The 27,124-nt window shown below is 47.4% G+C and overlaps 1 protein-coding gene across 2 annotated transcripts in view; it reads right to left on the bottom strand.

The window, feature by feature from the left end:
- LOC120383008 (butyrophilin subfamily 2 member A1-like) overlaps positions 1-14,068 on the bottom strand; it is a 44,486-nt gene extending 30,418 nt beyond the window's left edge. The window contains exons 1-3 of one of the 2 annotated variants that reach the window (XM_039500597.1): positions 13,963-14,068; positions 10,040-10,387; positions 3,119-3,400 (exon numbers count right to left, since the gene is read on the bottom strand). In XM_039500597.1, coding sequence (XP_039356531.1) covers positions 3,119-3,400; positions 10,040-10,387; positions 13,963-14,068 — 736 coding nt within the window. Of the gene's footprint in view, positions 1-3,118; positions 3,401-10,039; positions 10,388-10,850; positions 10,990-13,962 lie in introns of those variants that run through there. The other variant, XM_039500598.1, reaches the window with a different exon arrangement.
- Between the last annotated feature and the right edge of the window lie 13,056 nt (positions 14,069-27,124).

Genomic DNA, 27,124 nt, shown 5'->3' with positions numbered 1-27,124 from the left:
CCCACAATGGAGTCCCTAAGGCAGTGGGCACAACTCATCGCATCACGCTTTATGTAACACTGTGACACACTGTGTCCCATATAACACCCTGAACCCCCATGTTCACCACGGTTCTATGGTTATGATATATCTTGTACAAAGTATGCTTTGTGAGGTATATTTTGAAAATTCATAATTCAATGAACATCACTGTTCTGTTCTGTTAAAATGAGTACGTTAACATTGTATGTGGAGCTACGAGATTTTACTATGTTTGTTAGTGAAATATATTGTAATTCTGGGGAATGTCCACAGACTAGCTCCTGTGAAACAACAAAGAACTGATGACAGGTGTTAGAAAGCTATTAACTGCTGAGGCAACCATTTGTCATCGGGGGACTGTAAACAAAGGATTTGCATATCATCCCTTGTGACATCTCGAATATTACATACACGGCTGGTGTGAACAAGAAATTTACAGTTCTCCTGATAGACTCTTCAAGTCTCACATACACGGGACTGTTTTGTCTATACCCCAGTGGGGAGTAATCCTCGAGGAGAGGAGAAGAGTATAAAATAATAGACAGTGATCTTGACATTACATCTCTTCCCCCATGTCTACTCACAGCAATAAGATTGCTTGAAAGTCAATAGGAGCATCATAGAACTGGGGGTGTGGGGGGTGCAGGGGAAGAGTTGGTCCTAGCTGGAAGGCTTTCCAGTTAGTATGGACTTCAGTATGTTTTGGGGCGTGAGAACCCTTTTGCTTTCAAATCTTACTTAGCTTAGTAAAGTTTAGGAATTAGTTTTTGGTTTTATTCTTTATTTCTTTTGTGACCAATTCTGACCTTTATGCCTTTTCACTTATTATCACTTAAAATCTACCATTCTGTAGTTAATAAACTTATTTTATTGTTTTATTCTTAAGCAGTGTGTTTTGGTTGAAGTGTTTGGGAAATCTGTACTCAGGTTAACAAACACCCCAGCAGAATAATTTCCTTTGATGAAATGACTGACTATTAAAGATTGTTCAGTAATGTGCTGGACACTACAGGATGCACATTTCTGGGTACAAGACTGGGGAATTTGTGAGTGTTACCCTGTATGTTATGTAGTTCATAAGTGGCTGGGAAAGCATTCATGTAACTTTGCTGGGAGTGACATTACATGCTAATGGCTGTGTGTGAACAGAGCCTGGAGAGGCTGCTTTTCACTAGCAAAGCCGTGTAACAGGCATCCTGGGCTGGAGAGTTAAAGGGACACAGCAGTTCAACAGTCCAGACTGTACCCTAGGGCATGTCACAAACAGGACTTTACTTCTTAGAATCCAGAACCATAACACACAAGAACCCAAACCGGAGAGGGGAGGCTGCTCCCTAAGGCAGTGGGCACCTTGCTTTACGTTGGCTTGGCTATAGGAACAGTTTGTGCCCGGCAGGCTAGGGTGTAAATCCACTTTGCACTAACCTGCTGTGTGCACCCTGTTGCTGTGCACTGAAAGTTCCCTGGTGTACGTAGATCTGTTCCCATTTCAAAGCAGGGCAGATCAAAGCACACTATGGAATTGTTAGTGCATGTAGCAGGGGCCACACAGACAGTTAGTGTGCACCAGATTTACACCCCAGCTTGTCACAAACTAACTGTTCCTGTAGACAAGCTCTGATTCTGGTTTTTTACAGAGCCCTCTGTTCTGCAAACAGCACCTGGCAAACACCCATCTCTTAAAGTGACAACTTGCAATTCCAACACAGTCCTCACTACACCACAAGAACAAAGGAGAATTCCTTCCCCGACCCCTACTGAGAAGAATGATGGTTGCTGGTGTGACGTTACGCTCCATATTCTTTATGAAAATACGCTTCTGATATGAACAGGACATAACTGCTGTACTTTATGCAAGTAAGGTATCATTTGAAAGGTTGTGATTTAGTGAATGTGACTATCCTATTTGTATCCATGCATCTTTTTTGTATCTGAAGTTAGGAATATTGCCTATGTATCTGTATTCCAACTATACTACTTTGGGTGACAACCACTGTTAACACTTCAGATACAACAATGGAGAAGCCAGACAGGGCCGATAGCCCATCAGTGAGGACAATGGACTGTGTAAAGGCTTGGCCTTCCTGCGGTTGCTTCATAGTGCCACTCACTCATGGATGCTGTGATGCTACAGAGTCAGGTGATCTGGTTACCTGATACTAACTTCCATTTTGGACGGCTGAACTTTTTCATTGGGAGTTGGGGGAATCAAACAAAGGATTCCTGCCTTATCAAAATCCTACATAAGGTGGGGGATGGAAGGTCTTCAGTTCATTTCTCCGCTGCCTCCCCACCCAAAGAGACACTGAAAAACATCTGGAAACAAGAACTGTTTGACCCAGGCTGGAAAGATATTTGGCCTATGAAGGAATCTACCTAATACTGACCTCTATCGAGAGTGAAGAATTGCTATATGTAACCAATTTCTTTAGTGACTCTAGCTTAGTGTGTGTGCTTTGTTTTATTTTCTTAGTAATCTGCTTTGTTCTGTTTGCTACCTCTTTAACCTCTTAAAATCCATCTTTTGTCGTTAGTAAACATATTTCTTGTTTATAATATAATCCAGTTTATATAATTTCTAAGGGGGTCCCACCCATAACAGCTGAGTACTGAGCTATTATGAAAATGTGGCTAATGGTGTCCCAGCCTGCAAGGTGCTAAACACCCTCAGCTCCTACTGGAGTCAAAGTTTATGTCTATATTGCAGTTAGACACCCACAGCTTCCCCGTGCCAACTAATTCAGGTGTGATGGGCTCAGGCTAAGGGGCTGTTTAATGCCAGTGTAGATGGGTTTAGGCTGAAGCCCGAGTTCCGGGACCCTCACAGGCTCCTAGAGCCTGGTCTCCAGCCCGAGCCTGAACATCTACACTGTCATTTAACAACCCCTTAGCCTAAGCCAGCTGGCACAGGGCACCAGCAGGTGTCTAACTGCAGTGTAGACATATCCAGAGAGAACCGAGGTTGTTCAGGACTTTCCAAGATGTGCTCAGCACCTTGAAGGTTCAGGCCAATAAATGGGAGACACAGTGATAAATACTCTCCGCCCATGTCTGCAGTATCACAATCTATACAGGTGCAGCATGGACGGGCACTGACCTGCTATTGAAATTGCTGACTCTCTCTTCTGGTTGAGTCGGAGATTCCTGACACAGCAGGACACTTTCTGGTTGGACTCTTCTGTTATAACAATGGCAATCTCTGTTTGAAACAGGTCATCAGCCTCTGGGATTATTGCTTTAGAGGTTGATGGTAAGATCTTCCCCTGGTGATCTCTCCACTGAGCCTCGGGCTCTGGGTACCATCTGGATGATCGACATACCACCCGGATCCCTCCATCCTGATGTCCCTCCACAGAGATGTCAGGATCAGAGCCCAAACCTACAGAAGCAATAAATGAACCTGTGATAATCCTGCAGTGCCCAGTAAAAAGCCAAAAGCTTTATTACACTGTTATCAAAAGCAATTTCCTGTTAAACTAATAATCAAATGTGAGTCCGTGATTGTGGCTGGTCAGTTAATCTGGTCAGATTCATATTTGATAGACAGTAAAATTAACATTAATGTCAAGGCCGTTCTATGCACAAATTTGTTCCACTTTAGTTAAACTGGTTTAGTTAATCAAGTGCAGATCGCTGTGTGGACACTCTTAAATCAGGAAGGAATTGACTCAAGGTAAAGCAATATAAGCCATTTCCAAACTCTTTTAGGAGTATCCATACAGAGCTTTGCACTAGTTCATCAGAACCAGTGCCCATGTATGTGTAGACAAACGTTAAATTAATTCGCAAATAAAAAATCCCCGCTTGGCAGTGCCTTGTAGGCTTACAGAATAAATAAGTGAACAGCAGAAAACTGATACAACTGAAAACCAGGAAATACTCTCAGCAAAACAGAAACACAAACACTCACACTTCTCACACCAGATCACACTTGGGGGGGGGTTATTATTGATGAGCTAAACTGAAATAAAACTATCTTAATCTGAAACAAGAGTTTTGTACGTTAATCAAAAGTGTGAATTCAAACAGATTTCATTATTGCAGGGTCAGTGTGTGTGCAGAGAGGCCCTTAGGCTGTTTGGAAATTTCACACAGACCATCCTAGAAAGGAAAACGACCTACAAAGAGAGACAAAGAAGCTATGAGTGTCTGGAGCCTTCCCCATCTGGGATTCTTGCACAGGCTGTGGAGTGCTCGCCGAGCAGGGGTGTGACTCACACGGCTTTGGTCTGACAGACTCAGAGGAAATGCTCAAAAGCCACAGACAAGAATTGAAGTTAAAAGGCCTGATGTGAAAATTCTATGTAACCCTTCATGCTTCTGTTTCTGTTCCTTTTAAACAGCCCATTGATTCCAGCTAGCTGGGGACTCGCAGGTAAACAAAGGGAAAAGTTCATGAGCCCTTGCAGCAAGCTCAGTAGGGCATCTCCAAGGGTGGGGGCCAATTCCACTCCCAAATACAATAAAAGCTGTTTTATCCAACATGTTGGGGCAATGGGGGGTACCAGTGACTGAAAAATGCCAGTTAACTAAGGGAGAGAGTTTGGGTGCAGGAGAGGGTACGGGGCTGGTGGTTGGAGTGCAGGCTCTGGAAGGGAGTTTGGGGGATGGAGGGGGTTTGGGGCAGGGGTTTGGGGAGCAGAAAAGGGGGCGGGGTGACGGATCCTGGGGCGCTTACCTCAGGCAGCTCCCTGCAAGTTGTGACCTGTCCTGGCTGCTCCTAGACGGATGCATGGCAGGTGGCTCTGTGCGCTGCCCCCACCCCTCACTGAGGGAACTGCAGCCAATAGGAGCTGTGGGTGGAGGTAGCATGCAGATCCTCCTGGCCACCCCTCTGCCTAGCAGCAGCTGGGACAGGTCACTGCTTGCAGGGAGCCACCCGAGGGGGAGCCACCAAATCTGGCACCCTGCATCCCCTCCCGTCCCACAATCCCTGCCCTGAGCTCCCTCCCACACCCAAACTCCCTCCCAGAGCCTGTGCCCCAGCCCTGCACCCCAACCCCCAGCCCTGCACCCCTTCCCATACCCAAATTCCGTCCCAGAGCCCACACTCCATAATCCCTCCTGTGCTCCAACCCCCTGCCAGCCCTGCGCCAAGCGGATTATAAACTGGAATTTCAATGATGATCAGAAATGACAGTTTACAGAGCTTTCTAGCTGCTGAAGTGCCAGATAAAACAGCGTTTACTGTATGTAGAAAAAAAGTTGCCAAAATCTTAAGTTAGTTTAGCCAGACTCAGGGAGTGTCAGCCATACCAGATCTCCACCCTGAGCACTGATAGTCACAGGCCTGTTTTACTCATTGCAGCAAGAAGATAACCACAATGACAAGGATATCAGCCTACTGGAAGAACTGGGTGCTTGCTGTTTGTTCAGCTCATGGCAGCATGGTGATATTAATGCCATGTCAGTAATGTATGTTTTAAAGGCATAGGATTTGGGGCCTCTGTGTGAACAATTTGGTAGTGAAGAAATCTGTATGTTTGATGCTAATTTCATTGTTGTTGTTTGCAACGCGTTTGGATATAATGATAAGATTGCGTCTAGATTTATGAGGAGTCTCAGTTAACTCTCAGCTTGTCCTCTTATGAACCTAAGGATTGTTTTAGTTTGAGCAGCTTTACTCCATTGTGGTGTCTTGCTCCAGTCTGGAAGAAATTCAGGCTATGAGCATCCATGACTGTCCAAATGTGCATATTTAATCTCATGTGTTATTATGCCCCTCTCTGTTCCTGGAGTAACATGGAATTACAGTGGGTGCTTGTGTAACCAAAGTGTGGTGGGTTACATGTACATTACACAAGGGAATGCCTTGTGGTTATAAAGTAATATCCAGTCATGGCCATGATTGGCAGCTCAGGTTACCCACAGTTGACAGTTATTGTGCTGTGGATGGGAGTGAGTGGCTAGAAGGATTTTAAGTAGAATGTAACATTGTCAGTGCATTAAAATTAAAATGATGAAATACACAAATTACAAGTGTTTTGGAATTATTGGCTATGATTGTCTGTCATACAGCAGCGATTAGAGGCCCCAATCTTGGGCATAAGCACCAACTTTTCCTGGCACCAGTGGGTGATCAAGCCCCCTCCCGGCCCTGACCTGCCCTCATTCCAACCCCTTCCCCAAAGTCCCTGCCCCACCTCTGCCCCATCCCTGCCCCTATTGGACCCCTTCCCCAAATCCCAGCCCCGCCTCTTCCCCAAGCATGCCGCATTCCTCCTCCTCCACCCTCCCTCCCAGCACTTGCTGAGTGAAAGAGCTGTTTCACGGCACAAGCGCTGGGAGCTAGGGGGAGAAACGGGACATGGTAGGCTCAGGGGAGGAGGCAGAGGTGGAGAGCAGGTGAGCTGGGGTGGGGGGGCAGGGTAGGGAGCTGCCGGTGTGTGCAGAGCACCCACCAATTTTTTTCCATGTGTGCTCCAGCCCCAGAGCAACCACGGAGTCGGTGCCTATGGTCTGGGGCCCTGGTGTGTTGGGCACTGCACACACATCACAGGAGACAGCCTGTGCCCTGAAGAGTTTACAGTCTAAACAGGCAAGATGGACAAAGGGTGAGAGAGGAAACAGAGGCGCAGAGACTTGCACAAGTTCATGCACAGCTCAGTGGTAAAGGCAGGAATAGAACCCCTGTCCCTTGACTCTCAGTCCACTGCGCTATCCACTGGCTAACGCTGCCTCTCATTTAGTGGTGTTCTAGCTTATGTGCACATGCTTCATATTGCCTACTGTAACAGTGTACCCCATAAGGCTTAATGGGGGTGCTTATAAATGTATGTATGATATAACTGGAACAGAGATTTGCTACATATGCCATGTAACATATCTCTGTAAAGGTTATGATCTACTGGTTATGTTCATCCTAGTTGTATGCAGGCAACATTTGTGTGTTCAAAGTTATGAACATTGGCTGCATAATTGCTTGATTTCTAAGTAGCCTTAGTTAGAACATTTGGTCACTCCTTGAGAAAGGAATGTGCTGAATCAGGAAGCATTTAACAGACATAAGAGTTTGGAAGACTCCAATCCACATAAGAAGTCTACCTGAGGACATTCAAGGTAACATGTGGGTAATGGCTGCCGCCTACAAGACCTGAGTCATGCATGGGCAGGTGACTTGCCATGTGATTCCAAATCTCCATTTTGTGACTAGATTCTACACAGGGTAAGGAGGGGTCTCCACCCACAAGAGAGAGTCTATTTAAATGCCTGGGAGACCCCTCCATTTTGTTCTTCAGCTGACTAAAGAAGGGGCCTCTCCACCCCACCGCCCCAGAATACTTAAAGGAAACTGGAACAAAGGACAGTAACTACAGCGGTGTGAGTGATTGCTGGACCCAGGCTAAAAGGAGATCAGCCTGTAAAAGGGAGCATTCTGGAACTGATGAGGAACTTATCTGTATTTAGTTTGATTAAATGTAGATTTGCGCATTTTTTTTTATTTTGCTTGGTGACTTACTTTGTTCTGTCTGTTACTACTTGGAACCACTTAAATCCTACTTTCTGTATTTAATAAAATCACTTTTTGCTTATTAATTAACTCAGAGTATGTGTTAATACCTGGGGGAGCAAACAGCTGTGCATATCTCTCTATCAGGGTTATAGAGGGCGAACAATTTATGAGTTTACCCTGCATAAGCTTTATACAGGGTAAAACGGATTTATTTGGGTTTAGACCCCACTGGGAGTTGGGCACCTGGGTGCTAAAGACAAGCACACTTCTGTGACCTGTTTTCAGGGAAACCTGCAGCTTTGGGACAGGTAATTCAGACTCTGGGTCTTTGTTGAAGTAGATAAGAGTGTCTGGCTCAGCAAGACAGGGTGCTGAAGTCCTGAGCTGGCAAGGAAAGCAGGGATAGAAGTAGTCTTGGCACATCGGTACCAATTGTGGGGAGCTGCTACATAATCCTGCAATTTCCTGAGCAGGAACAAGAGACTGGTTCTTCCTCTATTGAACACAAACAACACCTCTCAGCAGGGACAAAGGATTGGATCAGAAGGACCATTGGAAGGAGCTGTGCTCTGCTTAACTGATGGGCAGGGAGGCTAAAGTCTTCCACTACTTCACTTAGTTACAAAGATAATTTTACAAACATTTGTGACCCTCTTGGGCAGAGGAAGTGTTGGGCGTTCCAAGAGAAGGAGAGTGGCGAAAGGGAAAGCAAGAGGGCGCGTGTGTCTGTACCTCCTGACAAGAGCCCTACAGTGAATGGGCCCTCGCCTGGTGAAGCAGCTGAGAACCTGCTCAAAGCCCAGGATGGACAAAGTGGCTGGCTGTGGACACCTCAGGATGGGAGCCAGGAGGAGCACTGTGCCAGGGAGGAATCATCCGAGAAGGACAAACCAGAGCCAGACCCAGTTTTGCTGTCACTCAGAGCTGTATAGGACTGTGAGTACTGGAGCTTGTGACTTTGCATTGGGATTAAGGTGGGAGGCTGTTAGCTAACTAACTGGGGACGTTGTTGCTCTGTGGGGCTTTGCCAAGAGCAGCAGAAGAGGGCACTTGGAGGGGTTTGCTGTGGAAAATTAATTGGTGTCAAAGACGACCAGGAGCACCCGAGACTCACTGCTGCATGGGAACTCGACCCAGGACTCCTGAACTCAGAGTGTAGACACAGACCTTGGTGTCTGCCTTGTGACACTGTGTTTGGGCCTATGAGTCCTTGGGTTGACTGTAACCTGTTTTACCAGGGCTCCCATATTTTCCCCCTGTTGTTTTTCTACCTTCATTCCTCTGTAAATAAATATTTCCCTTTCCTATGATCTATTCCGGGGTGTGTGCATTTACACAGGGGAGTCAGAACAGGTGCCTCTGGGGTGGAAGGGAGTTACCCCACTGTGCTCCAGTGTGTGCCTGTTCTTGACCAGAGCCGCTCTGCAGAGCAGACTCCATCTTGGCCATGAGGGCTCTATAGTTACATATTAATTCCCACAAAGCACTTCCCAGTGCAGAATTACAGTTTTTCAGCAGGGCCTGGTGCCGTTCCAAATGCAGGGAGTAGCTAAACTTACATTCCTAAAACCCAAGAGATACAAAGTAATAGTACACAGCGCCCCAGCCCTGCAACCTGAATTCTGCTTCCTGGGACTGGCAATAGGCACGGGGAGCAGTTCAGTGAGGGTGGTGCCATGATAAACAGGCACGAGGAAGGTGCCATTGCTGGCATTGTGTTTCTCGGATTTGGATGCCAGCATCTATCTGCCACTGCCTTCCCCGTGTTCGGAGTCGCTGTAGTGACTGGGGGAGGGGTTAGTTAGATCAGGCTGGCAAGATTGTCACTCAGGTCACTGTGATATGACGAGAGGGATCACGTATGTGTCTCACTGGACTGCTGAGGTCTGTAGGCTGTGTCAGCAGAAGTGCAGTGACTCTTAACCTTTCAGGAATCTGATTTGTCTTGCGTACCCCAAAGTTTCACCTCCCTTAAAAACTACCTGCTTACAAAATCAGACATAAAAATACAAGTGTCACAGCCACTGTTACTGAAAAATTGCTGACTTCTCATTTTTGCCACATAATTATAAAATAAATCAAGTGGAATATAAAATATTGAACTTACATTTCAGTGTATAGTGTATAGAGCAATATGAGCAAGCCATTGTCTGTATGAAATTTTAGTTCGTACTGACTTTACTGGTGCCTTTTATGTAGCCTGTTGTAAAACTAGGCAAATATCTAGATGAGTTCATGTACCCCCTGGGAGATCTCTGTGTACCCCCAGGGATACATGTAACCCTGGTTGAGAACCACTGCTCTAATGACCTCAAATTTAGGCCACTAACTGTACCCCAGACTCCAATGAGCCACAGAAATGTTCAAGACAATCTGAGTATGAGTGTGAATTTTAGAGCCTTAGGAAAAAAGCAGCTGTTAAACAGTGAACTAGAACAAACCTTAACCAGAGCAGAGCTACTGACCCACTATAATGAGAAAAGTCATCTGTCATCTCACAATGACCCCTCAGACTCCACTTATTACCCTATTGAAGACGTCAAAGTATCAGAAGAAATTGCTGACCTGCCACCTGCAGTTCCAATAAAGCTTCTTCATAAGAGAGACTGGACTCAAAATAACACGTGTACTGCCCATTGTCAGAGGGTTGGATATTCCGTATTCTCAGGGAAACTCTCCCATTGGTGATGTCGTCTTTCAAGAGCTCAGTTCTCCCTCCATATTCCGGCATCTGCTCTCCGTACTGATCCCGCCCACCATGGTACAGGTGCACGACTTCAGAGTACTTGGATCGGAACCATCTCACCTCCATGTTCTCAGCGCTCATCCTGGGGGAGAGGTGGCAGGACAGGATGGCCTCACCCCCTAGGGAGGCAGTGACTGGATGGTTAAGTCCAGTCACTGTGAATTGTGCTGTAAAATGTACAAAGGAAAATGGAAATTAAATTGGCAAGTGGCTGGGGGTGGCATTAACTCAGCAGTAAGACTCACAGTAAGAGAGCACCCTGGGTTAGAAGTGAACACCATGTCCCCATGCAGTGCCCTCGACATGTCTGTGAGTTCAGAGAGTCACAGGCTTGGGGTAACTGCACCTCTGACCCCTTTGTGGTCTGCTCAAGGAATGTCTCCTTAGGTCTCAGGCCTTCAGCCATCACCTCTCTCTGAACAGGGACCCACGGCCTTCTCCCTCCACACTAGGGTTTCAGGCCACTCAATTCACTGTGGTTTTCCCAGCAGGCCTGATCAAAGACCAGCATCTGTGCTTTGTTTTCTCTCTCAGGGCTATGAACAGCTTGTGCCAGCGGCTATCAATAACCAAAGAGCTCTTCCAAAGCAGAGAACATATAAGGAGAAAAGCCTGACAGAGAAAAGTTACCATAAACCAATCAAAGGTCTGAACACGCGTTATGCTTGTGCCAAAGGATTCTCATCTGGCACATGGGACTCACTGGTAGATTTCAAAGTCTTTGGTGTCTCCTCCCATCTCTTGGCACCCACAGTCTTCCCACTTCCCCATCACCTCCTTGCCCCACCCAAGTGTTTAATTTATATTGAAAGAGGTGCTAGAGCTCAGCTCCAGCACTGGCTGGGTGTCCTGATAGTGGTGGCTGCCAGCTGGGTGCCCAGCTCTGAAGACAACAGTCCTGCCAGCCACAGCACAGAAGTAAGGCTGGTGTGATATATGGTACAATGCTACCCTGACTGCTACTATGACTCATGGTGCCTGGCACTCAGCCTGCAGTTCAAGACAGGCTTTACACTACCACACAGGGGCTGCATCTTGCCAGAGCCTGCAGCCCCTTGGGCCACTCCTGGCTCACTGGGTGCCATTTCTGATTTTTGGGAGTGGGGGCAATTTTAACTGTGATTCCAGGGACTACTTAGGTACCTGAAAATGCCAGGCTTTGTTTTTTTTATATATAACTTAGTAATTAGCTGACAGGAGCACTATATCTATTTCCTAGAGGTAAGCAGGGTCTGAATGAACTCTCCCCTGACAGCTGAGAGGGGGAGAGACTTCAGGAGCAAACTGTATTTACATGAACACACCTATGCTGCCTAAATATCTAGCAGACAGGAGCTGTGCAGCTCCAAGTGATCAGCTGTGGCTGGTGTTGGGTTACAGATCACTTTAGTACTGAATGCAGGGGCAGTGAAATGCTGTTATCAGTGTTGTTGTCTTTATTGTCTGAGTAGAAGGGAGCAGAACTGTGCTTAACTTGTCCCAAATGAGAGGTCACCCTGACCTGAAAGGACCTCACTAAGCCAGGGGCTGGAATGCCAGAACTTCCTGGGAAAAGAGCAGTAATGGGGGCAAGTGTTTTAGCTAGAAGATGTGCTGCTTCTTAAGGGTTCCTGGTCTGGTTTAACTTGTTCCTCCCCATGGTTCAAAGATAATACTAAATAGGCTCTATTAGGAGCCTTTTGTTGTTTAGTGTTTAAAAGAGCTGATAATCACTTCTGGTGTGATAGTGTCTCTGCCCAGCCTCAGAGCTGACAATCACTAAGAGCTGGATAAAACCTTAAGAGACCAACCTGCCCAGGTCACAGCAGACACAGGTGGTAGAAGGTGATTGGTAAGAGGAATGGGGGCTGGTGAGGTAACTAGCCAGAGCAAGTGCTCAGATGGTAGATCAAGCCAGGTGCCTTCTTCCCTGCATGGGAGGTGAACCCACACAGATGCACCTGAAGTACTTGTGGCACCTTAAAGACTAACAAAGGTGTCTTTAAGGTGCCACAAGTACTCCTGTTCTTTTTGTGGATACAGACTAACACGGCTGCTACTCTGAAACAGATGCACCTCTGACCCTGATTCCTCACTGACCAAGGACAACCACTGTGAGTGGAGTGGGGTGGAGTGAGAGAGCAGAGAGGGGTTCAGAAAAGGAACTTTTGGTTGTAGAACTCAAGAACATGAAGCAGAAAACACTGCCCTACACACTCTGGGATGGGTGTCCTGCTCACAGTTTTATGATTATGAATCCTGCTTGTGGCATTTTCCCCTAATTAACGTCGGCTGACTTCCCTCTCCTTTCATTAAATTTCTTTTTTACACTCAGATTCTGTGCTTGTGAGTGGGGAAGTGTTGTCTCTCAGAGGCACCCAGGGGTGGTGTGTAATTTGCCCAGGTTACTGAGTGGGGACTGGAACCAGTTCTGGGTTGTTGAAGAGGAACCCATAGATATTGAACCTGGCCCTGGTTGCTGCCAACTCCACCTGGCAGAAAGGTTACATATAAAAGGAAAGAAAAAATATAGACAAACTCCAATTAAAGCCACTTTTAAAATGTATATGTAAATTTAGAACAATCAGGAGATAATAGAGCAAAATATTCCCAATCCCAAGCTTTGAGCTAACAGGTCTGGAGCTTTAACACAGATATAAGAAACACAAGTTTGATACTTTGTACTCTATCTTTAGTAGAGATAAAGAAAAATAAATAAAATCTGCTTACTTTCGCTAACAGACACAATCTCTTTTACTGCCATTATCTACTCTATTCTAGGCAATTGTTCTTCACTCCACTAAAAAAGTATTTACTTAATTTAGAAAAAGTTTTTTTTCTCTTTTATCAGAGGGGTAGCCGTGTTAGTCTGGTTCTGTAGAAGCAGCAAAGAATCCTGTGGCACCTTATAGACTAACAGACGTTTTGTTAACAGCAAAACGTCTGTTAGTCTATAAGGTGCCACAGGATTCTTTGCTGCTTTTTCTCTTTTATTACCAATGGGAATTTAGTTTTCTAATTACTTTTGCATTCATGTTTACCTGTCACAATCATGTACTTGACTCACTAACATTTGACTCCACGGGATGAAAAAGCCAGCAAACATCCTCACTGTGAGATGAGGTCTAGCTCTGAGTCCTAGTCAGATGTGTCTAGTGCAGCATGAATGAGTTGTGTGTAGTTACTTCTAAACTAGGATTCAGGACTCCTTCATGGCTGAAGAGTCTGATTTGTGAGGTATACGGTCTGGCAGTGTAGTGTCTAGCAATTGGAAGTGACTTTTTAAATAGTTTGCGAGCCCTGTAGTGGTGCTCACTGTGTTCTGTTTTTGAAGTTGCCAGAAAGCAGCCAGAACAGTAGGATGGATGTAGCCTCAAGGCCTGACATGATGTTGTATAGATAGTAACCATGGTTACTGAGGACCCAGCTGTGCCCTGTGCTTTCTCCATGGTACTAGTTGTTGACAGGTTGAGCAGATGTGGTTTGTAAGAGATGGCAGCAATGTGAGCTGGCTGCTAAGGGGGAGGGATAGTTTAGTGGTTTGAGCATTGGCCTGCTAAATCCAGGATTGTGAGTTCAATCCTTGAGGGGCTACTTAGAGATCTGGGGCAAAAATCAGTACTTGGTCCTGCTAGTGAAGGGAGGGGGCTGGACTTGATGACCTTTCAAGGTCCCTTCCAGTTCTAGGAGATTGATATATCTACAATTATTATTATTTATTATGTTAATGACCAGCAATACCAACAGCCAGTGAGGCTCCTACCTGACACCAGCCTGTGAACCTGTAGAGTGAGGCAGAGAGCAACATAGCCGGGCAGAGCAGAGCTCACTGTGGAGCCGAGGGAGAACAAGGGAACCTTCCCCATCATCGTAGCTGGGTCTGGGGAACAGGAGAAATAACAAACCAGATGGTGAGTGAGTGGGATGCAGAGACAGCGCCAGGTTGTCTGACTTTCATAGCCGTGGTCCATGGATCAGTTACATTTACATTAGCCCACTTCCCAGTATTCATCGACTAAGGTCAGAGGGGCCATTAGATCATCTACTCTGATCTGTGCCATGGGCCAAACACTCTCACCCATTTACCCCTGTGCTCAGCCCAAACTTGTATTTGACTAAAGCATCTTCCAGAAAGTCACCAACCCTTGATCTGAAGACAGCAAGAGACGGACAATTCACCACTTTCCTGGGTAGTTTGTTCCAATGATTAATCACCCTCAGTGTTATAATTCTGTGCCTTATTTCTAATTTGCATTTGTCCAGTTTTAACTTCCAGCCATTGGTTCTTGTTATGCCTTTCTACCCTATATTAAAGAGAACCTTAGTACCCTGTATTTTCTCCATGAAGGTATGACAGATGGGGAACTTTACTGAAATATTTTTATGAACTATCAGTAGGACTCTCTATCATTCCCCTTGTCATCACTACTGCTTTGGGGGAAAGAATTGCTTCTCTCACTGGAACTAGGCTGAACAGGCCAGAAATCTGAGATGCAGAGCCACTCAGAGTGTCTGGGCTGAAATCAACACATATCAATAGAAACAATGAGGAGTCCTGTGGCACCTTAAAGACTAACAAATTTATTTGTGCATAAGCTGTTGTGGGCTGGAACACACTTCGTCAGATGCATAAAGTGGAAACTTCAATGAGCAGATATATAAAAACATGCAGAGGTGGGTGTGTTACATAATTATGCGGAGGACCAAGTGCTAATAAGGTCAATTCAATCAATGCAGATGAGGTCCATTCCCAACAGTTGATGAGAAGGTGAGAACACATTATAATGAAGGAGGCTGACAAAGGAGGTGCTGTAGTCATCATGAAGAGGTCGGATTATGAATGGGAGGCTGCCAGGCAACTCTCCAAACCACATTCTATAGGCCACTATCCTCTGATCCCATTGAAGAGTACCAAAGGAAACTACACCATCTACTCAAGAAACTCCCTGAAGAATCACAGGAACAAATCTACACAGACACACCCTCTATCTGCTTCCCAAGATCCATAAACCTGGGAATCCTGGTCATTCCATCATCTCAGGTATCGGCACTCTTACAGCAGGATTGTCTGGCTATTTGGACTCTCTCCTCAGGTCCTATGCTACCAGCACTCCTAGCTCTCTTCGAGACACCACTGACTTCCTGAGGAAACTACAATCCATTGAAAAAAGAACAGGAGTACTTGTGGCACCTTAGAGATTAACAAATTTATTTCAGCATGAGCTTTCATGAGCTACAGCTCACTTCTTCTGATGCATAGAATGGAACACACAGACAGGAGATATTTATACATACAGAGAACATGAAAAGGTGGAAGTATGCATACCAACAGGAAGAGTCTAATCAATTGAGATGAGCTATCATGAACAGGAGAAAAAAAACTTGTGAAGTGATAATTAAGATGACCCATAGAAGGTGTGAGGAGAACTTAACATAGGGAAATAGATTCATTTAGTGTAATGACCCAACCATTCCCAGTCTCTGTTTAAGCCTGAGTTAATTGTATCTAATTTGCATACTAATTCGAGTTCAGCAGTCTCTCTTTGGAGTCTGTTTTTGAAGTTTTTTTGTTGCAAAATTGCCACCTTCAAGTCCGTCACTGAGTGGTTAGAGAGGTTGAAGTGTTCTCCCACTGGTTTTTGAATGTTATGATTCCTGATGTCAGATTTGTGTCCATTTATTCTTTTGCATAGAGACTGTCCGGTTTGGCCAATGTACATGGCAGAGGGGCATTGCTGGCACATGATGGCATATATCACATTGGTAGATGTGCAGGTGAATGAGCCCCTGATGGCATGCTTGATGTGATTAGGTCCTATGATGGTGTCACTTGAATAGCTATGTGGACAGAGCTGGCATCGGGCTTTGTTGCAAGGATAGGTTCCTGGGTTAGTGTTTATGTTGTATGGTATGCGGTTGCTGGTGAGTATTTGCTTCAGGTTGGGAGGCTGTCTATAAGTGAGGACTGGCCTGCCTCCCAAGATCTGTGAGAGTGAGGGATCATCTTTAAGGACAGGTTGTAGATCTTTGATGATGCGCTGGAGAGGTTTTAGTTGGGGGCTGTAGGTGATGGCTAGTGGCGTTCTGTTATTTTCTTTGTTGGGCCTGTCCTGTAGTAGGTGGCTTCTGGGTACTCTTCTGGCTCTGTCAATCTGTTTTTTCACTTCAGCAGATGGGTATTGTAGTTTTAAGAATGCTTGATAGAGATCTTGTAGGTGTTTATCTCTGTCTGAGGGATTGGAGCAAATACGGTTGTATCTTAGAGCTTGGCTGTAGACAATGGATTGTGTGGTGTGTCCTGGATGGAAGCTGGAGGCATGTAGGTAAGTATAGCAGTCAGTGGGTTTCCGGTATAGGGTGGTGTTTATGTGACCATTGCTTATTAGCACAGTAGTGTCTAGGAAATGGACCGCTTGTGTGGATTGGTCTAGGCTGAGGTTGATGGTGGGATGGAAATTGCTAAAATCACGCTGGAATTCCTCGAGGGCTTCTTTTCCATGAGTCCAGATGATGAGATGTCATCACTGTAGCGCAAGTAGAGTGCCGCCCCCTCCATTACTTGCTGCAGGCGGACCTCCCTGTACTCCCCCGCCCCAGGTCCCTCCACCTAACTGCCGGCGGCGACCGGTGGGCCGAAGATCCGGCTGCTGCAGTCGCCGCCGAAGAAAATGGCGCCCCCCAAATCCTAGCACCCTAGGTGACTGCCTATGTCGCCTAATAGGTTGCACTGGCTCTGGAAGGTGGCCCTTGAAGAATTCCACCGGGACTTCAACAATTTCCACCCCACCATCAACTTCAGCATGGACCAGTCCACACAAGAGATCCATTTCCTAGATGCTACCGTGCAAATGGTCACATAAACACCAACCTATAGTGGAAACCTACTGATTGCTATACTTACCTAAATGGCTCCAGAACACGTCACACAATCCATTGTCTACAGCCAAGCCCTAAGATACAACCACATTTGCTCAAATCCCTCAGACAGAGACAAACACCTACAGGATCTCTATCAAGCATTCTTACAACTACAATACCCACGAGGGGAAGTGAAGAAACAGATGGACAGAACCAGACGGGTACCCAGAAGTCACCTACTACAGGGCAGGCCCAACAAGGAAAGTAACAGAGCATCACTGGCCATCACCTACAGCCCCCACTAAAGCCTCTCCAGCACATTATCAACAATCTACAACCTATCCTGAAGGATGATCCCTCACTCTCACAGACCTTGGAAGGCAGGACAGTTCTCACTTACAGATGGCCCCTGAACCTGAAGCAACTACTCATCAGCAACTACACATCACACAACAAAACACTAACCCAGGAACCAATCCCTGCAACAAACCCCGTTGCCAACTCTGCCCACATATCTATTCAAGTGACACCATCATAGATCCTAACCACATCAGCCACATCATCAAGGGCTTGTTCACCTGCACATCTACTAATGTGATATATGCCATCATGTGCCAGCAATGCCCCTCTGCCATGTACATTAGCCAAACCGGACAGTCTCTATACAAAAAAGTAACTGGACAAAAATCAGACATCAAGAATGGTAACATTCAAAAACCAGTAAGAGAGCACTTCAATCTCCCTGGACACTCAGTAACAGATTTGAAAGTTGCCATACTTCAGTAAAAAAAACTTCAGTATGAAACTGCAAAGCTGGAATTCATATGCAAACTTGACACTATCAAACTGGGTATGTATAGAGACTGGGAGTGGCTGGCTCGCTACAAGAAGTCATTTTCCCTCTTTTGGTATTCTCACCTTCTCATCAACTGTTGGGAGTGGACCACATCCACCCTGATCTAATTGACCTTGTTAGCACTGGTCCTCCGCATAGTAATGTGGAATTGTGTGGATCGTGGGATCCACCACAATAGAAGGTCAGTCCCAAGGGACTGGCTGAAGGCCAGAGCATAGATCAGACCTAGTGAATCCATGACAGAAAGTCACCTCTCAATCTTCTCTTTGCTAAAGTGAACGGATTGATCTCCTTCAGTCTCCTACTTTGGGGCATTTGCTCCAGCCCCTAAGTCATTTTTTGGTGACCTGTTTCTGCAGTGTCTGTGATATTTTGGGTGCAATCCAGAACAGTGAGGGGCTGTGTCACCGCCTGCCCTGTCCTCCCAACTGCGGCTGCTCAGAGCCCTGGAAACCTGCCCTGTCAGACGGGAAGCAGTTCAGAGCTGAGCTCTCTTGGAAACATGACCCTAAGGGTACGTCTACACTACGGGACTATTCCGAATTTGCATAAACCAGTTTTGTAAAACAGATTTTATAAAATCGAGTGTGCGCGGCCACACTAAACACATTAAATCGGTGGTGTGCGTCCACGGTCCGAGGCTAGCGTCGATTTCTGGAGCATTGCACTGTGGGTAGCTACTCCGTAGCTATCCCATAGTTCCCGCAGCCTCCCCCACCTCCCCTCCCCCGCCCCTTTGAATTTCCGGGTTGAGAAATTCATTGTCGCGGGTGGTTCTGGGTAAATGTCGTCAGTCACTCCTTCCGCTGGGAAAGCAACGGCAGACAAGCATTTCATGCCTTTTTTCCCTGGATTGCCCTGGCAGATGCCATAGCATGGCAATCATGGAGCCTGTTTAGCCTTTTGTGACTGTCACCGTATGTGGACTAGATGCCGCTCACAGAGGCGATTCAGCAGCGCTACACAGCAGCATGCTTTTGCTTTTGCATGATAGCAGGGATGGTTATCAGCCATATTGCACCATCTACCATACCATAAATTGGTAATAAGATGATTGTGGCTACCAGTCCTTTTGCACTGTTCCATTTGCTGCTGTCATAAGTGCCCCTGGCTGCTCTTAGCCAGGGGCGCAAAAGCCAAAATTGGGAATGACTCCCTGAGTCAATCCCTCCTTTTTGGTATCTAAAAATAGAATCAGTCCTGCCTAGAATATGGGCAAGTCCCCTAGAATATGGGCAAGTCCCCTAGTCCTGCCTAGAATATGGGCAAGTGTACTAGAGAACCACTGTATCATAGAACCAAAGAGCACAGCTGCTCTGTGTCAGATCCTGCAGAAATTATGAGCTGTATTCTATTCACAGGGGGTGCTCCTGCAACAACCCCACCTGTTGATTCCATTCTTCCCCCAGCCTTCCTGGGCTACCGTAGCATTGTCCCCGCACTTGTGTGATGAAGTAATAAAGAATGCAGGAATAAGACACAGTGATTTGTTAGTGAGATATGAGTGGAAGGCAGCCTCCAGCTGCTATGATAGTCCAGACAGGACAGTAAGGAGTGTGTAGGAGAGGAGCCCAGCATCCCTCTGCTAGTTCAGGGGCACTTGAATCTTTTCTTTACACATGAAGGGTGGGGGCTGATGGAGCTCAGCCCCCTGTTTCTATGACGATGATGGTTATCAGCCATATTGCACCATCTACCATGAAAAATTAGGACCAGGCGCCCTTGATCGACCTAACAGATGCTGGTCATCATGGTTACCAGTCCTTTTGCACTGCCCCTTTTGCCAATAGGCTGATGATGAGGACGGGTACCAGTCGTATTGCACCATCAGCCACCCATGGCGGGGCGAAGCAAGGATGTTGGGGTTCAGTGCTGCAGCATCGGGTCTATCTGCAGCATTCAGTAAAGATAGGGTGACATGTTAAAGAGTCAAGAGAGATTGTTTTCCCTTTCACTTCTGGGGTGGGTGGGGGGGTGCGTAAATCGCCGAGCTATGCCCTGACCCACCGCGGACACTGTGTTTGACCCTAGAAGCATTTGGAGCTCAGCCAAGAATGCAAATACTTTTCGGAGACTGCAGGAACTGTGGGATAGCTTGAGTCCTCCAGTCCATGAGCGTCCATTTGATTCTTGGGCTTTCCGTTACGTTTGTCACGCAGCAGTGCGCTGAGCCCCTGCTATGGCGTCTGTCTGGAGATTTTTTAAAAATGATTTTGAATTTCGTCTTCTGTAACGGAGCGCTGATAGAACAGATTTGCCTGCCCTTACAGCGATCACATCCGCATGGTCCATGCGGGAGCTCTTTCTTTATTTTGATTTTTAACTGCATCGCCACCCGTGCTGATCGGAGCTCCACGCTGGGCAAACAGGAAATATTCAAAAGTTCGCGGGGCTTTTCCTGTCTACCTGGCCACTGCATCCGAGCTCAGATTGCTGTCCAGAGCGGTCAGTGGTGCACTGTGGGATAGCTCCCGGAGGCCAATACCGTCGATCAGCGTCCACACTAACCCTAATCCGATATGTTAATACCGATACTAGCGTTACTCCTCTCGTTAGGGAGGAGTACAGAAACCGGTTTAAAGAGCCATTAAAATCGATATATGGTGCCTCCTAGTGTGGACGGTTGTGGCGTTAAATCGGTTTTACGCTCCTAAAACCAGTTTAAACGCCTAGTGTAGACCAGGCTTAAGTCTCTATGGCCTCCAGTGCCTGCAAGAGGCTGATTTGCTGTGAAGGGCAGTGAGCTTCCACATGGCGCTCACTCCACGTTACACCGATGGAAGCTCTGGCTGGGTCTGGACTGTGATGTGGTGAAGTGGTAGTAACATGCCTCAGGCCAGGATGGCTGCAGGGGCTGGCATGGCTCAACGATCAACCACACTGGGGAGGAATTAGGTGAGAGCAGGGCTGGTGGGCCACAGTGTGTGTCACTCACTGGGCACCTGCATTCGGTGGCAGCTGCTGATAGAGCACCAGTGAGAAGTAAAACTGCCCCCGCCCTGCCAGAAACCCCCCTAAGGGCAGCAGCAGCCTCACCAGCTCTCCCTTGGGGTGAGAGGCCCCCAGGATGCCAAGGGCCTCGTGGGCACAGACAGGTGCAATTGACTCTCAGAGGGGGAGATTTTTACAAACACAGAGGAGTTAGGGTCAATAGGGAATGGGATTATGCTCCAAAATCCATTAGGAGCTGTAGAAAATTTCTCCCTTGCTGCACCACTTGCACCCAATCCAGCCCCAGGTGTTTCCCTTCCATCTTTCACCCTCTCATTCTGGAGTGTCCCATTAGTGAGCTGAAGATGAAAACACCTGCACACTCCCAACAGCGCCCCACGGGAACATTACACTGGCGATTGGCCTACCCCTGTCAGTAAATAGAGCAGAACAGCAAACAAACGCAAATCTGGCAGTGGAGACACTGGGCAGGTCTCTGAATCTGTGTGAGCATTTCTGCAGCCACAGCTGCGATTCCCATAGGAAAGTGACAGTTTATCCCCCAGATCCCAGGAACGAGGCTCGTTGATAGCAGCAGCTCGTCTGACTAATCAGCCTGGAACTATCCAGGGGAGCAGTTCAGCTGGGGTTGCACTGAGTGACCCCCCTACCTGCAGTGTCCTGTGGAGTCGTTTCTGAGCCATTCCAGTCTCTCCAGGGAGCACCCAGCTTCACTAGCACCCAGAGCCATTTGCTCTAGGCAGAGCTCCTGCTCCCAGGGACTGGTTCCCTTTCCCAGGCTGTGACATCCATCCTGCCGGAGGGGTCAGGGAGCCGCAGGGGTTAACTCCAGCCTGCCCCTGAGCTTCTCAGTCAGGTAACGCAGGTTATATTGAATGGAAGCCCCGTCCTCTCTTGGCCCATCCACCAGCTTCAAAAGTGAAAGAAGGATCGAACATGACTGTGGCTGGATCCGCCTCACAGGACGGTTATGGCACAAAGATCAAATTCCTCTGACACACCCACAGAGCTAGTGAGAGCGCAGCTTCTTCGGTGCCAGGAGCCTCAGCTCTGCAGGTTGCCTGGTGACGGCCAGTTCTGCAGGCTGTTTGTCCCGTTGCTCTACGAATCTCTGTAATCACTGCAGCCCTGTGTCAAGAATGGGACCAAATCCTGCTGCAGCAGCCCCTAGGCTGCTAATTCATTCCAGTTCCCTGATGTAAAATTAACCAGTGATTATTCAGGGAACAGGGTTTTGCTCTATGCTCTCCAGTGGGCCAGCCCTACTCCCTAGGCCTCCACTCCTGCAGTGTTATTCAGACATCCTGGCCCAGATCCTCTTTCCTGGGCCCTGGCTGCTCTGCTCTTCCCCTAGAAACAGGTCCCAGCAGGGCAGGGAGACAAAAAATAAAATGGTGCCTGGCTGAGCGCAACAAACCTCCTGAATTCTGTGGTATCTTGGAAAATGCTGAATTCCCTCACTGTGTAATGTTGTGATAATTGACTACTCATCTACCCGAATTGTGAGCCGAGATGTGAGAAGTGAGAGAAAGTTGATAAATTTCAGAGTAGCAGCCGTGTTAGTCTGTATCCGCAAAAAGAGCAGGAGTACTTGTGGCACCTTAGAGACTAACGAAAGCTTATACTCAAATAAATTTGTTAGTCTCTAAGGTGCAAGAAGTACTCCTGTTCTTTTTTTTACAGTTGATAAAATATCACAATAGCCAATAGCAATAAATGCTGATAACAAAAGCTGCAAACAGAGCCGGTGCTACCCCATTGGGGTCCCTTATCAGGAACAGTGTGTGTGTGGGGGGGGGGTGGCCCTTATCCAGCCATGTGAATTCTAACTGTATTTTTTCCACAGATCAGGCCCCTGAGCTGCTCGGGGCCCTAAGCAGCTGTTTAGTCTGCTTATGCCAAGCACCGGCTCTGCTGGGAGACAGGCCGACTGAATCAATCCCTACAGACAGACTCCTGGTTTAACTCCAGGACTGTGTTCAGATCGTGCCTGGTAAACATGAGGAGGGTGGGATGGGAAATCAATGGAGCACAATGGGTGTGTCTGAAATTAGGCCTACCTGGTGAACCAAATAATGAGGGGATGGGCTATTCCACCCACCACTCCCTCTGTGGGAACCTCTAGAAGAGAACCTGGGGGAAAATTAGCAGCCGCTGGCTGACTAGGATCTCGGTGGGCCTGAAAGAGAGAGCTCCACCATCATGGCTACCACCCCCACCATCTCTTGGGACCTCAGAATCCACTATTACACTGTTGGGCCTTCATAGGCCTGATCCAGAGAGATGCGCTGACCAGACCAAGCCAGGGAGGGTCCCAGGTGACATCACCACCTCCACCGACTCTGGATACATCCCTGGGATAAGAGACTTTGTCTCTCTCTCTCTCTCTCTCTCTCTCACACACACACACACACACACACACACACCTACCTCTCTGTGTCCTTTTCCTTCCCTGCCTTATTTTTATTCTGTCCAGTCCCTCTCCTTTTGCCTTCTGTATATTTTGCAAAATAGCTGTAAGCCTGTGACCAAAAAGAGGCACTAAAAGCAATGACCTAAACAGCTGGATGCTGGTACAAGTTTGCTCTGTCCTGCGAGTGGCTGATCAGACCATGTGCTGTGATTCTCCAGCAGTGAGGCTGTGAGTCAGAGTCAGACCCACAGACAGAAGCTGCATTTTCTCTCCCTGACGTTCTTTTCTCTCCCCTCCATGGAACCTTAGCTCAGATGTCTGGGGCAGTTCACTCCTCTCAGAGCTACTGTTTCAGTCTGTCTGCAGACTCAGGCAGTCATTGCCTGTTCTCATTTCCAAGGTTATTGCTTAAAAGTCTTTAAATCATGACTTGAAAACTTCAGTAACTCAGGCAGCAGTTATGGGTCTATTACAGGAGTGGGTGGATGAGGTTCTGTAGCCTGTGATGTGCAGAAGCTCAGACTAGATGATCACAATGGTCCCTTCTGCCCTGGAAGTCAATGAGTAAATGAATTGGGTGCCCAATTCTCATTAATTTTAAAAGGGAGCTAGGCCTCCAAATCTTCTGTGGGGCTTTGAAAATCCCACCCATGATTATTGAAGATGCAGATGGAGATTCTGGAGCCCAGTTCTGCAGCAAGAGGTGGATTCTGCAGCCTGAGAATTGAGGGATTCACTGGGCCCAGGTGTAATTAGGAAATAATGTTTATGTAACACCCACCTGCCCAGGCTTCCTGACGCACTAGAGAAAAACGCCGACACAGGTCTGGTTGTGAGGAGTGTGACAAGGACCAGCAGCCTGGCAGGAGCTCAGCAGCCGCCCAAGATAATCAGACAAAAACCCCTCCACAGTGTCAGTTTCATTCATAGATTTCTTGGTGCAATTAAATAAAACAATGTAGCAGAGTCTATGGCCAGGTTCCCTTCATGCAGCTGCACAGGCTGAGATCCCATAGGCAGGGCCCCCTCTAGGGATCTGAGTCAGTCACTCTCCCTGTCCAAAAAAACCAAGGAGTCCTTGTGGCACCTTAGAGATTTAACAAATTTATTTGGGCATAAGCTTTCATGGGTTATGAACCTCTTCATTAGATGCATGGAGTGAAAAGTACAGTGGGCAGGTATAAATATACAGCACATGAAAAGATGGTAGTTGCCTTACCAAGTGGGAGGGTCCTTGCTAATGATACTAATACAGTCCAATCCCTCAGACAGAGACAAACACCTACAGGATCTCTATCAAGCATTCTTAAAACTACAATACCCACCTGAGGAAGTGAAGAAACAGATGGACAGAGCCAGATGGGTACCCAGAAGCAGGGCCGGTGCAACCATTTAGGCGACCTAGGTGGTCGCCTAGGGCGCTGGGATTTGGGGGGCGCCATTTTCTTCGGCAGTGACCACGGCAGCCGGATCTTCGGCTGCTCTGGTCGCCGCTGGCATTTAGACAGAGGAGCTGGGGCAGGGGGCACGGGGAGGGCCGCCTGCAGCAAGTAAGGGGGGAGTGGCATGCAGGGGAACTCCCCGCCCCAGCTCACCCCTGCCCCGCCTCCTCCCCAAGCACGTTGTGGCTGCTTCACTTCTCCCACCTCCCAGGCTTGCGGCACCTAAGCTGATTGGTGCCACAAGCCTGGGAGGCGGAGAAGTGAAGCAGCCATGGCGTGCTCAGGAGGAGGCGGGGCAGGTGAGCTGCTTCACTCTGCCTCCCAGGCTTGTGGCGCCAATCAGCTTAGGCGCCACAAGCCTGGGAGGCAGGAGAAGTGAAGTAGCGACGGCGTGCTTGGGGTGCTTGTGCTCGTGCGCGGAGCTGGGGTGAGCTGGGTGGGGGGGTGCCTCAGGGCGGAGGGTGGGGGGTGAGGAGCTGCCGCAGCAGGGGCACCTCAGGGCGGAGGGTGGGGGGTGGGGATCTGCCGCAAGGGGGGCACCTCAGGGCGGAGGGGGGTAGCTGCCGTGGAGGGCGGGCACCTCAGGGTGGAGGTGTGGGGTGGGGCGCAAGGTGAAAGTTTCGTCTAGGGCGCAAAAGATCCTTGCACCGGCCCTGCCCAGAAGTCACCTGTTACAGGACAGGCCCAACAAAGAAAGTAACAGAATGCCAGTAGCCATCACCTACAGCCCCCAACTAAAACCTCTTCAGCGCATCATCAAGGATCTACAACCTATCCTGGAGGATGATCCCTCACTCTCACAGACCTTGGGAGACAGGACAGTCCTTGCTTACTGACAGCCCCCCCAACCTGAAGCTAATACTCACGATCAACTACACACCACACAACAGAAACACTAAACCAGGAACACATCTCTGCAACAAACCCCATTGCCAACTCTGCCCGCATATGTATTCAAGGGACACCATCATAGGACCTAACCACATCAGCCACACCATCAGGGGCTTGTTCACCTGCACATCTACCAACGTGATATATGCCATCATATGCTAGCAATGCCCCTCTGCCGTGTACATTGACCAAACCGGACAGTCTCTACAAAAAAGAATAAATGGACACAAATCAGACGTCAAAAATTGTAACATTCAAAAACCAGTAGGAGAACACTTCAATCTCCCTGGACACTCACTAATAGACCTAAAAGTCGCCATTCTTCAACAACAACAAAACTTCAAAACCAGACTTCAACGAGAAACTGCAGAGCTGGAATTAATTTGCAAACTTGACACCATCAAATTAGGCCTGAATAAATACTGGGCGTGGCTGGGTCACTACAAACAGTAATTTTCGCCCCCCGCTGATATTCAGACCTTCTTGTCAACTGTTGAGAATGGACCACATCCACCCTGATTGAATTGGCCTTGTTAGCACTACAGTAAGTAATGTTTTTCCTCTGTTGATATTCACACCTTCTTGTAAACTGTTGGGAATGGGCCACATCCACCCTGACTGTATTAGCCTACTTAGCACTGACCCCACAACTTGGTAAGGCAACTACCATCTTTTCATGTGCTGTATATTTATACATTTATACTGTACTTTTAATTCCATGCATCTGATGAAGTGGGTCATAACACATGAAAGCTTATGCCCAAATAAATTTGTTAGTCTCTAAGGTGCCACAAGGACTCCTCTTTTTTTTTTCTGATACAGATTGACACGGCTACCTCTTTGAAACCATTTCCCTGTCCAGTGGATGTTTTGTCTCTGTGCTGAGACTTCAAACAGCATCTGTGTCGGTGCCAGTTGTGAGAGTGGATGAGGCGATTTGGTACCAGTTCCCTATGAAATAGACTAAGACCCAGCAGCTCACTTCACATAGGTCACCAGACGTCCATGTATCATTGCCCTGTGCTATTATTGACTGATTATACCAGTGCCCTAGTGGTGAAAGCCAGGTGTGTGCCAATGCCCAGCCACTTCTCTGTTGCAGAAAGCTTTTTGAAGGATCATTGGATTATATTTGTCCTCCTAGCTGCTTTGATTTCTGCGTTTGATACATCAATATCTCCCCTGCATTTCCCCAGAATCTTTTGTACAAATTATTGCTGGGAACATTTGTATTCTACTTTTCTATAAGGTTAATTTCTTTTTCTTTTTTAAACACTTCCAAAATTAATGAAAGACTAAATATATAAATTACAAGGTTACAGAGTGCATAGGGATGGGTGCAGTATAAGAACCTGACTAGAGCAGGAGGGATCACACCCCTGCTGTGGTAACACATACTGGAGGGGTTGCAGCTGCAGGATGTCTCCATGGGGCTCCCATACAGGAATACCCTTCAGACAGCTCTGTCAGTGGTGGGGGCTGCTTTCCCACAGACAGAGCCAGAGACTTGCCC

This window comes from Mauremys reevesii, linkage group 15 (assembly GCF_016161935.1).
Source record: "Mauremys reevesii isolate NIE-2019 linkage group 15, ASM1616193v1, whole genome shotgun sequence".
Lineage (NCBI taxonomy): Eukaryota > Metazoa > Chordata > Testudines > Geoemydidae > Mauremys > Mauremys reevesii.
This window is presented reverse-complemented; position numbering and strand designations above follow the sequence as displayed.